The sequence below is a fragment of the Nelumbo nucifera genome, chromosome 2 (genome assembly GCF_055504915.1).
Source record: "Nelumbo nucifera cultivar China Antique chromosome 2, China Antique-T2T, whole genome shotgun sequence".
Taxonomy (NCBI): domain Eukaryota; kingdom Viridiplantae; phylum Streptophyta; class Magnoliopsida; order Proteales; family Nelumbonaceae; genus Nelumbo; species Nelumbo nucifera.
The window spans coordinates 73,233,054-73,249,886 of NC_142650.1; the positions used below are offsets into that span (position 1 = coordinate 73,233,054).

General features: G+C 39.7%; 1 protein-coding gene across 2 annotated transcripts in view; it reads left to right on the forward strand.

Annotated features, from left to right (window-relative positions):
* Positions 1-16,833, forward strand: part of LOC104604152 (cationic amino acid transporter 2, vacuolar-like) — a 77,337-nt gene that overhangs the window by 31,887 nt on the left and 28,617 nt on the right. For both annotated transcript variants that reach the window (XR_016082883.1, XM_088898966.1), the window contains exon 8: positions 4,476-4,542. Coding sequence is in view for 1 of the 2 variants with exons in the window: in XM_088898966.1 (XP_088755092.1) it covers positions 4,476-4,542 (67 nt within the window). In the remaining variant the exon portion in view is untranslated. The remainder of the gene's footprint in view (positions 1-4,475; positions 4,543-16,833) is intronic.

The window sequence follows — 16,833 nt, forward strand, 5'->3', positions numbered from 1 at the left end:
AGTAGGGACTCCTATGGAACTCAATGCCAAGCTGAATGTTGATGCAGGTAAAGAGTTTGATGATCTTGGAAGATACAGAAGGTTGGTGGGTAAATTGAACTACTTGACCATTATCCGACCAGATATATCATTTGCTGTGAGTGTGGTGAGCCAGTTTATGCAACATCCTCGGGTTCCTCACTGGGAAGCTGTTCTGAGAATTGTTAGGTACCTAAAAGGTGCTCTAGGTCGTGGTTTGTTATACCAAAGTGGAGGAACTCTTGAGATAGTAGGGTACACAGATGCTGACTGGGCTGGTTATATATCAGACAGGAGATCAACTACAGGGTATTGTACCTTCCTTGGTGGCAATCTTGTAACTTGGAAGAGCAAGAAACAAACAGTGGTGGCAAGAAGTAGTGCAGAAGCAGAGTACAAGGCTATGGCCCATACCACATGTGAGCTAGTATGACTGAAGAACTTGCTTCAAGAGATGGGATTCTCAATTGACAAACCCATGAAATTATATTGTGATAACCAAGCTGCCGTTCACATCTCTTCCAATCCCATCTTTCATGAGAGAACTAAGCATATCGAGGTTGATTGTCACTTTGTAAGAGATAAAGTAATAAGTGGGGTGATAAACATCTCATGTGAGCTCAGGAAATCAGTGGGCAGATCTCCTCACAAAGGGATTGTCTCGGGGAAGAATAGATTACATTTGTAACAAGCTGGGACTATATGATATATACTCTCCAGCTTGAGGAGGAGTGTTAGAATGCTCGAGTCAGGGGTATTTTGGTCATTTTGGATTATCTGCTTGAGAGTGAAAGGTCTATTGTATCTGAGTTTAAGTTATGTGTCCCATCTTCTATGAAGGACAAAATGGTCTTTCCTGTAACTCTATGTTTTTGAATAAATACAAGTGGGTCAGCTAGGGGAGAGTGATTTTGACTCTCTTCTAGTCTGGCCGAACCTTTCTTTCTTCTTCTTCTTCTTCTTCTTCTTCTTCTTCTTCTTCTTCTTCTTCTTCTTCTTCTTCTTCTTTCTCTTTTCTTTCTTCTTCTCTACTTCAACCTAGAATCTGCTAGAGTTTACTAACACAGCCGAGGGAGAGGTCCTCTCTTGTCGGGCAGTATTTGATCATTATGGGCTGAGAGGTTAAGTGTAAAACCATTGAGGGTAATACCTGATGGGCTAATCTTGCATCTGCCCACAGTCATTGGGTTTTTATAAGATAGCTTGACCCAATGACCGTTTAGTGTAAATGTTGGGCCCATTAAGAGCCCATGGTGATGGACTCAGGGGTTCACTGTCTCCTATAGTGAATTCGGCAAGGCCTTGTAACAGAGGTTGGGCTGAACCCATGTGGTTGATGTGTAGATCAATGTTTGGGTCCCACGCCATACAAGGATAACTAACTGGGCATCTGATTGAGGGGCTAGTGAGCACATTAGACTTAATGGGCCTAAAGCCCAATTCGAACTGGCTTAATAAGATTAATTAAAAGAGGGCGGTTCTAGGATTTAGATCAACAGATAGAATAAGGGATTATCCCTATCCACTCAAAGAGTCTAGATCCAAATAAAGATTTGGATCAGGAAACTCCTAATTTGATTAGGAAGGCCGATCTTTATCTGCAGATAAGATAAGGGATTATCCTTATCTCTTAAAGAGAGTCCAGATCCAAATAAAAGATTTGGATTAGGTAATTCCTAATGGGATTAGGAGAACCTCTCTTTAAGGCTATAAATAGAAGAGCAGGGTGAACCTCCAAATCATCTTACAGACTGCTAAATTACAAAAAGAGACAACACAATTTGACTGCACTGTCTTCTTCTCTCATGCTCTTGCTGCCCTATCAGTTCGATCTCCACCAGTGGGAGTGATCAAGAACAGTTCTTGATATTGCCTTTTGGTAGAAAAGGCAATCTGAAGTCGTGCTCACCTGCCCTCCATCACATTCTTGCTGAAGAATTCGGTTCTTGCTGAAGAATCATTCTGCTGATTCTATTTCACCACACACCGTGTCATCTTCAGTGGAAGCAGTCTTTGGTTCTCCCCTTGGGCGTGAACACCTTCATTGAGAGTTACTGTTACTCCGTATCAGGTATACCCTCTCCTCCCTTTTGGTTTCAGTTCTGGTCCGGTTTGGTTTCAAGATTGATCATTGAAAATGCAGTTTTCTAAAATAGGGAATGTGATTCCCACATGGGAGCGAGAGAAATTTTTGAAATTTCGCCCAACCTTCCTACAGGGTTCAGCCATCCATATGATGGATCCCTCATCCCTTCAGCAAATGGGTTTATACAGTCAAATACAAGGTAGATGGAAGTATAGAAAGGTATAAGGCAAGATTGGTTGCAAAAGGGTACAGTCAAACCTATGGCATTGACTACTTAGAGACTTCTACACCAGTTGCAAAAATGAACTTTGTTCGGATCCTTCTCTCTCTTGCTGCTACATACTCTTGGCTCCTTTTCCAACTTGATGTGAAAAATGCCTTTCTTAATGGGGATCTGCAAGAAGTATATATAGATCTTCCTGCTGGTTTCTACAGTGGTGCTGAAAAGGAAAAGGTATGCAGATTGAAGAAGTCTCTTTATGGTTTGAAATAGTCACCAAAGCATGGTTTGACGGGTTCAAAAAGGCCTTGATTGCTTTTGGCTATACTCAGACTCAATCATACCATACTTTGTTTGTGAAGCGGAGGGGGTCCCTTGTGTCAATTCTGATAGTTTATGTGGATGATGTTGTAGTTACAGGAAATGACCTAAGTGAGATTGATAGTTTGAAGAAGAATCTACATAGAGAATTTGAAATTAAGGATCTTGGGGAGCTGAAGTATTTCTTGGGCATTGAGGTAGCGAGATCAAAGTATGGCATCTTTATCTCACAGAGGAAGTATGTTCTGGACCTTTTACAAGAGGTAGGGAAACTTGGGACAAAGGCAGCTAGTACTCTTATTGATTAGAATCACAAAATTAATGCATCAGACCAGACCAGACATCTGGGGCGATTGTTATATTTATGTATGACAAGACCAGACATCTCTTATGCAGTGAGTGTGGTGAGTCAATACATGCATGCCCCTCGAGTTCAGCATTGGGGCTATTGATAGGATTCTTGCTTATCTGAAGGGACACCCAGGTAGAGGTATACTATTTGTTAACCGTGGACAGTTGAATCTAGAGGCTTACACAGATGCTGATTGGGTTGGATGCCTAGATGACAGGAGATCTACATCAAGAGTCTGCACTCTTGTTGGAGGCAATCTGGTTTCGTGGAAAGGTAAGAAACAAATAGTTGTGGCAAGATCAAGTGCAGAAGCTGAATACAGAGCCATGGCACATGGAGTTTCAGAGCTTCTCTGGATCCAGTCCTTGTTAGGAGAAATTGGTATTGAGGCAGAAGAACCTATGATGATGTACTGTGATAATCAAGCAGCAATTAACATTGCTCACAACCCAGTTCAGCATGATAGGATAAAGCATAATGAAGTGGACAAACATTTTATAAGAGAAAGGATGACTCCAAGGGATGTTTGTCTTCCGTACATTGCTTCTGATTTGCAGTTTGCTAATATTCTTATAAAAGGTGTTGCAAGAAGCAAGCTGGAGCATGATCTACGCAAGTTGTGAATGTGTGGCATCTACTCCCAACTTGAGGGGGAGTGTTGAGATTGGGCCGAATTTATGTTATTTGGCCCAGCTTTGTTTTATTTTTATTTACTTAATTCAGCTAGGAAGTTATTGGGCCTTAGGCCCATTAGTTTATGTTAAGTTGTGACTATTCAGCTACTTCAAGTAGTCGACCTACTAAGGGTATCATTGTACTTTTCTATTCTTTTTATAAAGTATATAAATCAAAAGGGGGGTGACCAGATCTATTCAATTCTGGCGACACCCCATTATTTTCTCTTCTTCTTCTCTTCTTTCTCTTGCTTAAACTCTTCAACTTCTTTTCTTCACAAAGGTCACACTAAAACAACTTTCAGCAACTTCTACTACTTATTTCCTCCACTGAAAAGAAGTTGGTCATCTAGGTTTAGGCATCCAAAACCTAGTCTATTTTATAATTCACAACTTGGCAATGCTTTACATCATGTACAAATTTCTCTCATAATCACAAAGATAAATAAGCAAATGTTTCTTGAACGTCCAATCAACTATTGTTCTTAGATCATTACATATTCATGACAGGTGAAGAATCCTTAACGAGATTTGCCATTGGGTATTGGGCTTTCACTGTCTATATGTTGTGTCTTGTATATGCTGGTATCCACTGTTATTATTGGCCTGGTACCATTCTTTGCCCTGGATCCAGACATCCCGGTATCTTCTGCCTTTTCTAGCCATGGGATGCAGTGGGCAGTGTAGGTTCAAAAAAGCATTATTTTTATCTTTAATCATTATTGCAGTTTGGATGCAAAATTGAGAAAATTTTTGGGTAAAGCTTATTGGTTTCAGTTTTTCATTTGTTGGTTTTAATTGTAGATACATAATCACAACTGGAGCAATTACTGCACTTTGCTCAACCCTTATGGGTTCATTACTTCCTCAGGTAAGTAATTGCTATAAAAAGCAAAATGGATATTACATTACTGTTTTGTAATGATTCTTTCATTTATCTAGTTAGTGCATGCTTGAATTTTGTTTTTATTTATTTTTTGTTGTAAATGGTAATGTAAACTGCTGTTGTTAAATGCCTATATATTCATGGTATAATTCTCCAATATATGTTGGGCCCTAGTGACAATGTTTTGACACTCAAATAAAATGGAATTGGTACTTGCCAATGATGCAATATTATATGTTTTGTTGTTACCCACCCTATTCATTATCCAAGCTGTGCATCATTTCTACCTTTATCTATAAGAACTCCAAAACAAGATTTTGTTTACTGTTTTTTTTTTTTTCTTTTTTTTTTTGGGGGGGGGGGGTGTAGGGGACTGGAAATTTACCTTAATTTATTGACAAAATAGTCTATATGATGATGACAACCTGCAATTTCCAGATACCTTCCATTCAACAAAACTTCATCAAGATATCACATTAATATTAATACTGGATACTCCATTGGTTAGTCCAGTACAATATGTTTTTCATATTACCTATTTTACTGAAGTTATTTCCTTAGTTCATTTTTTATTATTTTTTTGATAACATAAATAAATAGTATATTGTCATATCTTTCCCTAAACCTTACTCATATTAGAAGTTTAGTTTATTTTGGCATTTTTCATAAAAAGTAGATAATCTTAAAAACTTCAAATTTAGTATGATATCATTACTATAGATAGGATAATAAGTTCGAAGCCAAGTGGTCGTGTATAGAATTTTCCAAAAGTTTTATGCATTTCTACACTTTTAGATAGCATATTTGTTTTGGTCATTTTATTTTCCATCTATAGGATGTACCCTTGAATTTTGATTTGTCTATTATGATTGGTTTATACTTTTAAAATTTTAGAGCCATTGATTAAGTAGTTGAGGAGTTAGTAGGTTTCTTATGATAGTTTCAATCATGTTCCATGTTTATGTGTAAAATCGCAAAAATGTTGTAAACACTATTTGAATGATTTTTTCTTCATATTATGCTTATGCGAGCAGTTCCCATAAATCCTATAGTTGGTTCTAGGTCCTTTGTTAAGTGGTTCTGGATTTTCACCCTTTCTATTTTTATTTTTCTCCAACTCTGCAAGAAGCCATTATGGATATCTTAGTAGAAAGAAAAGAGAAGGAGAAGAGAAGGAGAAGAAGAGAAGAAGAGAAGTTGAAAGAAAAGAGACCAATAATCTGGCCACCCCCTTCACTTATTATTTATACTAAAATAATAGAACGGTACAAAGACAACTATGCCCTTATAGGGCGGCAAAACATAAAACAGCATATATAACACTCAAAAAACATAATAAAATTTGGACTCACATAACTACTGTGGTCCCCACCTCCTAACTAACAACTAACATAAAACATCTACTCAGAAAAACATCATAAAACTAATTAATCTTCAACACTCCCCCTCAAGTTGGGAGTAAATGTCACACATTTCCAACTTGCGTAGATCATGTTCAAGCTTATTCTTTGCCACCCCTTTAGTGAGAACATCAGCCAGCTGCAACTCTAAAGAGACATAAGGCAAACAAACTTCTCCGGTTGTTACCCTTTCTCTTATAACATCATAGGTTCTTCTGCTTTCACCCCAATCTCACTCAAAAGAGATCTAACCCAAAGAAGTTCTGAGACACCATGAGCCATGGATCTATACTCAGCCTCTGCACTTGACCTTGCCACAACCACTTGCTTCTTACTCTTTCAAGAGATCAAGTTTCCACCTACAAAGGTACACACTCCTGATGTAGACTTCCTGTCATCTAAGCATCATGCTCAGTCTGCATCTGTATAGGATTCTAGCTTCAGATTCTCATGATTTGAGAAAAGAATGCCTTTGCCAGGGTGCTTTTTTAGTATGCAAGTATTCTTTCAATAGCTTCCCAGTGCTGAACCCGATGTGCATTTATGTACTGGCTCACAACACTGACAGCATAAGAAATATCTGGTCATGTCATACACAAATACAACAGTCGGCCCGCCATTCTTTGATATCTCCCCACATCTTTTACCAACTCACCATCCACACCATTAATTTTGTGATTTGGATCAATAGGAGTGTCTGTTGGTTTGGTCCCCAGCTTCCCAATCTCTCACAGTAGGTCAAATACATACTTTCTCTGTAAAATGAAAATCCCATGCTTGGATCTTGCAACTTCAATCCCTAAGAAGTATTTGAGCTCACCAAGATCTTTGATCTCAAATTCTTGCTACAATGATTTTTGAGATCATCAATCTCCTCCAGATCATTTTCTGTCACCACTATATCATCCACATACACAATCAGAATTGACACCAGAGCATCTCTCCTCTTCATAAAGAGGGTGTGATCAAACTGTGTTTGTGTGTATCTAAAACAGATGAGTGCCCCTCTGAACCTGTCAAACCAAGCCCTAGGTGATTATTTCTATCCATACATAGATTTTCCGAGTCTGCACACCTTTCATTTACCAACATTTTCATAAAAGCCTGTTGGAATGTCCATATATACCTCCTCCTATAAATCACCATTGAGGAAAGCATTTTTGACATCAAGTTGGAACAAGGGCCATGAATAGGTGGCTGCTAGAGATAAAACGATGCGAACTAAACTCATCTTAGCTACTAGTGCAAAGGTTTCCAGATAATCAACACCATAGGTCTGAGTATACCCTTTGCTACCAACCTTGCCTTGTACCTCTCTATCTTGCCATCAACTTTATACTTCACTGTGAATACCCATCTACATCTGACTATCTCCTTGTCTGGAGGAAGATCAACTATTTCCTAAGTTTGGTTTTTGACCAAAGCATCCATCTCATCTTGCACAGTTGTTTTCCATTCAGGTTTGGAGAGAGCCTTAGTAACATTCTTGGGTATAGACACTGAATCCAGGGAAGAAAGAAAAGCACGGTAGGAGGGTGATAAGGCACTATAGGAAAGATGGTGTGAAATGCAGTGGGCTGTACACTTTTTCTTCCCCTTATGAAGTGCGATGGGAAGATCAAGGTCAGTGGGATCAGCTGCAACAATGGTGTTAGGGACAGAAACATTATCATCAGAAAACATAACAGGCTCAAGCTCAAGAGGATTACCTGGAACTTTATCTGCCAAATCTGGAGTTTCAGAAGGACTCGCAGAGAGTGGTGTGGGTTGAGGATGTGTGGAGTCAACCATCATCTGTCGGCGCTGATATTTCTGTGAGGCTGCCCGTAGTGGCTCAGGTAATGAAACTGGAGGTGCAAGTGTTGGTTGAACTGATGTAGATGCTGGCTGAACTGATGGAGGCACCACCGAAACAGGAAGAGGAACAGATTGTGAGTTATTCTCCCCAAAACTCTCCCCTTGAGGAGAACCACTCAAGAAGAAGAATGTGGATTCAAAAAAGGTAACATCCATAGTGACAAATCTGCTCCTCAACACTGGGTCATAACAGCAATACCCCTTTTAGTTCTGAGCATACCCAAGAAAAGCACATTTCTTGGCCTTAAGATCCAATTTCTTGCGATGAGGACCAAGAATGTGAACAAAAGAAACACAACCAAAAACCCTCAGAGGTATATGAAATATCTCTCCATCTGGAAAAAGAAGGCTAAATGGCACCTTAAACCCCAAAGTCCGTGAAAATGCATGGCTATAAGAGCTGCATCTCCCCAGAACTGTACAGGAACTGAAGCACACACCATAAGACTCCTTGCCACCACAATGTGTCTGCTTTTCCTCTCAGCAACTTCATTCTATTGCGGTGTATATGCACAACTGCTCTGATGAACTACACCATGTTCTAAGAGATACGTGGTCAGGTCCTTCTCAAAGTACTCTCTGGCATTATCTGATCTAAAAGCCTTAGTTCTCACTCCAAATTGTGTGAGAACCATCTGGTGGAATTGTCGTACTAAGTTAGGAACCTCATCACGTGATCTCATCAAATATATCCAAGAATATCGTGTATAATCATCCACAAACAAGAGAAAGTAACGAAATCCTCCCATAGAAGGGATTTGATATGGCCTCCATACATCAGTGTGAACAATATTAAAAGCAAAAGTACTTCTTTTATTACTTGGTTTAAAAGATTGTCTACAATGCTTTCCTAACTGACAACTCTCATACTCCAAAGTAGATGATTGAACAGACTCAAACAACTTTGGGAAAAGACATTTCAAAGAACTAAAAGAAAGATGTCCCAAGCGATTGTCCCAAAGCATAATTTGGTTCACTGACTCTGACCCACCACTACTGCTGCTGCTAACATGATGGCCCTAATGCCTCGGATTCTCATCCAGAAGGTAGACTCCATTCATCTCACGACCACTCCCAATCATTTTCTTTGACTCCAGATCCTACAAAACACAATTACCGGGAATAAAGGTCACGGAACAATTCAAATTTTTTGTCAAAGAACTAACAGATAACAGGTTGGTATGAAGTACAAGGACATGTAAAACAGAAGACAAAGTTATATCATTGGTCACTCTAACTGTCCCCTTCCCAGCAATGGGCATATGTGAACCATCTGCTGTAGAGACCAGAACACAACTGATAGGAACTGAAAATGGTAGGGGCATTAGTCATATGCTCAGATGCTCCTGAGTCTACAATCCAAGGAGGTCCCTCCTTACCTGAAGTGGATGCAAGATTTGCAGTTGCATATGAACTACTTGTATGTGCAAAGGAAGTGATATAGTTGGTTCCTGCATTCTGCTATCCATCTAGAAGGCTAGAGCTGGGTGAATCTTTCTTACTCATAAGTTGTACAAACCTCTCCAATTCTGTTCTCACTGCTGCTACTGCAATGGACTCCCAATCAGTTTGGGAGAGAGGGGCTGAAGAGTCTCCTGTAGTGGCTACATTTGCATTTTCCTTCTTGTTTCTTATCCGAGTAAGCATAAGATTTGGACGAAACTTCAAACAAGTGTCCCTGGTATGCTTAGGCTTCTTGCAATAATCACACACCAAGGCTTTCTTATCCTCCCTTCTAGTCTCACTACTGCCCCTGTCTCCATTCGGCTTAGGTTTTGTTGTACCAACCATAGCCGACTGATCAATCCTAGGCTGTCTCAACATTACGTTCCTCCTACTCTCCTCTCCAGAGACAAAAGCATAGGCCTAAGAGAGTGTCACACCCTCCCTAGAAAGAATATGTTGCCTAGCAATGTCAAATTCAGGGTTCAGCCCTACCAAGAACTCAAAAACCCTATTCCTCTACCAGTCTGTGATAAGTTGTTGCATCATTTACACTTTCCCATACCACAGTTTCTAAGTGAACTATTTCCTGCCATAGGGTTTTCAGCATGGAGAAATACACAGCAAGAGGTTTTTCTCCCTGTTTCATACTTATCACTTGATTTCTTAACTGATAGGCTCTGACTTCATTTTGCTTCTGAGAGTAGGTTTCAGTCACTCCATCCCAAATCTCCTTAGCAGTATTAGCCCATAGGAAATTTTTTGCAATATGAGGTAACATAGAATTACACAGCCAAGACATTACCATGTAATTCTCTTGCACCCATCGGGAAGAGTTTGTATTAGGTTTCTTCTCCTCCCCAGTGAGATACCCTAATTTTCCACGGGCACTAATAGCCATCTTAGCTGATTGTGCCCACTCCAAATAATTTGTACCATCAAGTTTTACTGTAGTAATGCTCCCATACCCAAAAATATCACTACTACCTCCAACACCCAATCCCACAGTACCGATAGATTTCATCTCGGTATTCCAACTCTCCATCTTACTTCAAACAGTTCAATAGTAAGAAAAAAAATAGATTGAAGACCTGCAAAAAATAATTTAATATCACACACACAGAAACCAACCCTTCCGGAAGAAGAAAACCCTAGCTAGAGGGAAATCTCTCTCCTCCCCATGCCTCCTAACAGAGAGAAAAGTGAATCGATCACTCCGGGAGGCCTAAAAAATTCCAGAAATCAAATCGTCCTCTTCAGAAAATCAAAAGAAAACTAACAATACCTGGGCGCCCAAGATCAAATCAAAAACAAAGAGTCCAACTTTTCTAGGACTCTACCCCGTACTCTAGTTCTTCCTGATTTTGATGCCGAACAGTAGATCACCTTCTTGATGTCTAGATCCCACCAAAAACTCCAAGAACTGGGCAATCTATAGTAGATCGTTCAGCCCTTTACTACTTCATGCAGTCGGCTGATCTAGGGCTGCATGAGAATGCTTCAAGAAACCCTAGTCGATGCTCTGATTCCAAGTAGAAATATGTTGAATTAAAAAATATGAAAGAAAAGTAGTTTCTTGAAGAGAGAAGGAAGAGAGAAGGAGAAGAAGAGAAGTTGAAAAGAAAAGAGAGCAATAATCTGGCCACCCCCTTCACTTATTATTTATACTAAAATAATAGAATAGTACAAAGACAACTATGCCCTTATAGGGCGGCGAAACATAAAACAACATATATAACACTCAAAAACATAATAAAATTAGGACTCACATAACTACTGTGGTCCCCACCTCCTATCTAACAACTAACATAAAACATCTACTCAGAAAAACATCATAAAACTAATTAATCTTCAACAATCTTCATCCCACTGAAAGTGGTCCAATCACATGTTTCTTTAGTTTACATCACAAATTGAAATTTCTGAATTCTACCTTTTTAACCATCAATATTACCAGTAAAGGACAACAAAAAAGGATGAGAGAAGAGAGGAGAAGATAAGAAGAGAGAAATTGATTTCAGATCCAAAACTCACTGGCGTGCCGATTCTAATTGTTATATATAGGGTGACTTATAAACTAAGACAAAATGGCAATCGTGTCCCTGAAGCACTACATATACGAGAAAACTAAATATTAACAGTTCCAAGACCCCCCCTCAAGTTGGGACATAAATGTCAATTGTCAATCATGCCCAACTTGTCACACAAGTCATTGTGCTGCAAGTGATGAAGGCCCTTAGTAAAGATATCTGCAAATTGATCCTCTAAGCTGACATAGGGACTACATACTTCTCCACTTCAAGTTTCTCTCTGATAAAGTCCTTGTCCACTTCAATATGTTTTGTCTTGTCGTGGAGGACTGGGTTAGCTACAATATTGATGGCAACCTTGTCACAATAAAGTGACATGGGACTATTAACTGTAAAACTCAGATCACTTAGTAGGTTCTTTATCCATATGATTTCAGCAACTCCATGGGACATAGCTCTGTATTCATCTTATGCACTAGGCCTTGCCACCACACTTTTTTTTTCTGCTTCTCCATGTCACTAAGTTTCCTCCCACAAAAGTGCAATATTCGCTAGTAGATTTTCTATCATCAACTGCTCTTGCCTAGTCAGCATCTTTGTACACTTCCAACTTTCAAATGCCCAAGCTTTTGGAATAACAAACCAGCCCCTGGAAACTTCTTGAGATATCTCAAAATCCTCTTAGCAGCCTCAAAATGTGTAGTCTTTGGCATTATGCATAAATTGATTGAGGACGCATGTAGTATAGGCAATACTAGGTCTAGTCATGGATAGGGGTGTCAATTGGACTGGATTTGGTCCAATCCAATCCAGTCCAATGTGAGTCAATTATAAATGGACCAGGCCCAATCCAGTCCAATGAATATTTTGGACCATTTTGGACCGGTCCAATTCAATGTCTGGACCATCCAATCTGTTCAAATTCGTTTTGATTTAGATTGGTTTCAACCCAAACCTAGTCCATTGACACCTATATTCTTATCTTTTATCAATGGATCAAATATTGGCTTAATCCAACCCAATCCAATATAAATTTATTACGGATGGACCAGGTCCAATCTAATCTAATAAATATTTTGGACCAGATTGGTCCAATCCAATATGTCTTGTTGGTCCGTCCAATCCATCCAAATTGATTTTGGACTGGACAGGGTCCAATCCAAAATTGGTCCATTGACACCCTTAGTCGTGGACAAATATAAAGGTCTCCCTAGGAGTCTCTACTACTGCTTCACATCCTTTATAGCCTCTTCCTGACTATACTCCAATAGATGATTAAGGTCAATGAGTGAATCAGAAGGCTTCACCCCTAGCTTTCATATGTCTTCTAATATATCTAGGACATATTTCCTTTGAGAAATAAATATTCCCTTTTGTGAGCAGGAAACTTCAATCCCAAGGAAATAGCATAAGGGAACCAGATCTTTCACTTAGAATTGAGTGGATAAGAATTCCTTCAATTTCTGTATTTCAGTCTTCCAATCACTTGTGACCACTATGTTATCCACATACACTACCAGGGCTGCAATTTTTCATTCACCTTTCTCTACAAACAACATATGATCTGAGTGACATTGTTTAAAACCCATCTGCTTCCTAAATACAGCCAATGGAATCACACAGGAACCACTTCTGACACAAGCCAGCCCTAGACTAATACCAGAACTGCAGTCCACCTAGTCTACTTCTCTACAGTAAGACCACAAACAGCACCACATGCCCCCCAAAAAATCAGGTTTTATGACAGTTTTCAGGTCAAAATTAATCCAGCAGCCACAGTATACCACAATTCCAGGGCACCTAATCACCAGAACCAGAGGAGACAAAACAACTCGTGCTGTTATACCAAAAGTAGGTCATATGTGACCTACAAAAACCTCATACTCAGCCACCAAGGATCACATGATCCACAAAACAGGGGTTAAAGCACCACTAAACCCTCTCACAGGATTCAGCCACTTCGGGTTTTTTAGATTTTCTTGGCACACGACCAAGAGAAGAGAGAACTAAAGGAAATCTTGTTCGAATCTGATAAAGTTCAGACCTGCACTAGAACTCTGTTAAAATTAGAGGAAGATTAGAGGAGATAGAGGATAGAAGAAGAGAAGAATAGAAGAGAAGAAAGGTGAAGAAGAAAACTGGTTCGAACAAGAGAGAAAAATGACTCTCTAGTCGGCCAAGTTATTTTATATATTTCTATTAGAATAAAACAAAAAGACTATTACGTCCCTAGTTAAGTATGGGACACATCACTTAACATAAACATTACACATCAGCTTAAATATAAATAGAAGGACTAAACTACCCCTATACAATCGACACTAACACTCCCCCTCAAGCTGGTGAGTATATATTATATAGTCCCAGCTTGTTACATATGTGGTCCACTCTTCCCTGACTTAACCCTTTGGTGAATAAGTCTGCCCATTGACTTCCTGTGAACATATGCAGTATTTATCACTCTACCAAGCACCTTCTCTCTCACAAAGTGACAATTAAATTCTATATGCTTTGTTCTCTCATGAAACATTGGATTAGAAGAGATGTGGGCTGCAGCTTGGTTGTCACAATAAAGCTTCATTGGACTGCCAGTGGAATATCCCATCTCCTGTAGAAGATTATTCAACCACACTAGTTTTCAAGTGGTATGAGCCATGGCTTTGTATTTAGCTTTTGCACTACTTCTTGCAACAACTGTCTGTTTCTTACTTTTCCATGTCACCAAATTACCCCCAAGGAAGGTACAATAACCTGTAGTAGACCTTCTGTCAGATACAAAACCAGGCCAATCAGCATCGGTGTATCCCTCAATTTCAAGATTTCCTCTACCCTTGTATATCAAGCCACGACTAGGAGCTCCCTTCAAATACCTTACAATCCTTAGAACTACATCCCAATGTGGAACCCGGGGTTTCTGCATAAACTGACTCACCACACTCACTACAAATGAAATACCTTCCAGGGTCTTCAAACTCTTCACCCATATCACTGCTCAACTTGGTATTTGGTTCCATAGGTGTTTCAACTGGTTTGGCTCCTAACAATCTCATCTCCTCCAACAAATCAAGAGCATACTTCCTCTAACACAAGTTAATACCATGCTTAGACCTTGCTACTTCTATCCCCAAGAAGTATTTTAATTTACCAAGCTCTTTTGTTTGAAAGTGCTCCTACAGAAAGGTCTTCAGCCTATCAATTCTCAATCTATCACTGCCAGTAATGACAATATCATCTACATATACCACCAGTAAGATCTTCCTAGCATGTGAATCATGGTTGAATACTGAGTGATCAGTCTGACACTGTTTCATACAAAACTTTGTTATCACTTCACTGAATCTACCAAATCACACACGGGAGGACTGTTTAAGTCCATAAATGGCCCTCTTTAGTCTGCATACCTTACCATCCTCCCCATAAGCAACAAACCCCGGTGGTTGCTCCATATAGACCTCCTCAAGAATATCACCATGTAAAAAGGTATTCTTGATGTCAAGCTAAAGTAGAGGCCAATTATACATAGAAGCTAGAGATATCATAACACGAATTGAACCAATTTTAGCAACAGGAGAGAAGGTCTTTGTATAGTCAATACCATATGTTTGAGAGTATCCTTTGGCGACCAGTCAAGCTTTCAACTGCTCTACACTACCATCAGGTAAGTACTTAACAGTGTATACCCACTTACAACCTATAACATGCTTACCAGGAGGAAGCATGGTGAGATCCCACATATGATTATGAGCTAAAGCAGAGAATTCTTTTTCATTGCATGGTGCCACCCTGGAGAGGCAAGGGCTTCTTGGACATTCGTAAGGACAGAAATAGAAGACAATAGAGAAGCAAACTGGTGATGGGAAGCAGAAAGGTGAGAGATAGAAGCATAATTAGAAATGGGATGAAAGTGTGCAACTGCATTTACCTTTCCACAAGGCGATAGGAAGGTCAAGATCAGAAACAGGAGGTGGGGCTGGTGTGGTAACAACTATTGGATATGTTGACGGTGATGAAGTTGGAGGAGGAGCTGGTACATGTTTTTGATGCGTATACACTTGATGGATGGGTGTCCGTTCAACAGGAATTTACACCGGAGGCAAGGACTTGGTCACAATTGGAACAAGTGGAATGGGGTCCTCAACAGGAACTCTAGAGGAGGAGGTGAAGAAGAAGAAGAGACATCACCTAACCCAGAGAAAAATGGAGTAGACTCAAAGAAAGTAATATCAAGACAGACAAAAGAATGCTGAGAACTAGGGTTATAACACTTATACCCTTCCTGGGTCCAGGAATAACCAAAGAAGATACACTTGGATCGTGCATCTAATTTTTCCATTCCGGGTCCAAGATTATGAACAAAACATACACACCCGAAAACCCTGAGAGTAAGAGAAAATGGAGACAAGGTAGGGAACAAAGTGGTGAAAGGATAATGACCTTCAAGGATGAGCATGGGCATTCGGTTAATTAAGAAGCAAGGTGTAAGCACAACATCACTCCAAAAATTTTTGGGTACATTCATATGGTGCATAAGGGATTGGTAGTTTCCCAAAGATGACGGTTCTTTCTCTCAGCTACCTCGTTCTGTTGTGGGGTGTAGGTACATGAAGTCTGATGGATAATGCCATGTTGTTCCAAATACTCCTGAAACGGTGTATAAAAGTACTCTCAACCATTATCAGAACGAATGATCTTAATGTGTACACCAAATTGGTTGCAAATTTCAACATAAAATTTTTGGAAGATGGAAAACAATTCACTCTTTTCTTTCATTTGATAAATCCACGTCATCCTTGAATAATCATCAACAAAAATAACAAAGTATTTGTAGCCATTGTATGACACTATTCTATTTGGACCCCAAATATCTGAATGCACTAAAGAAAAAGGGCTTGACATACGATTATCAACCCTAGGACTAAAGGGAACACAATGATGTTTCCCCAACTAGCATGACTCACAATCCAAAATAGAAAGATGACTCAACGACGAAATAAGTGACTTCAGTGCTTAAGTGATGGATGACCAAGTCTACAGTGCCACTGAAGAGGAGAAAGGGATGTCTGAAGGGTTGTTATCAAACCACCACCACCATCAAGATAATACAGTCCACTAGCTTCATGCCCTCCACCAATCTTCTTCCCCATCTTGAGATCCTGAAAGACACAAGAAGATGGGTAAAAGGTGATAGAGCAATTAAGGGACTTGGTTAGCTTACTAACAAACATAAGATTAAAAGGGAACTTGGGAACATACAAAACTGAGGAGAGAGAAAAAGGGTCTATGTCAACATTACCAACACCACAAATGGAGGATGTGGAACCATTAGGAAGGGTAACAGACTGTGATGTGGAGCACTGTGAAAGGGAGGAAAACACACCTAGAGTCCTAGTCATATGATCGGAAGCTCCAGAGTCGATAATCCAAGAGGTGGGTTTGGATGGCAGACAAGCCATACCTGAATGTGCAAGAGTAGCTGTATTCTGTTGAGAGATGACCTGAATAAACCGCTCATACTCATCATGTAGGATACTTATCATCTCCTTCCC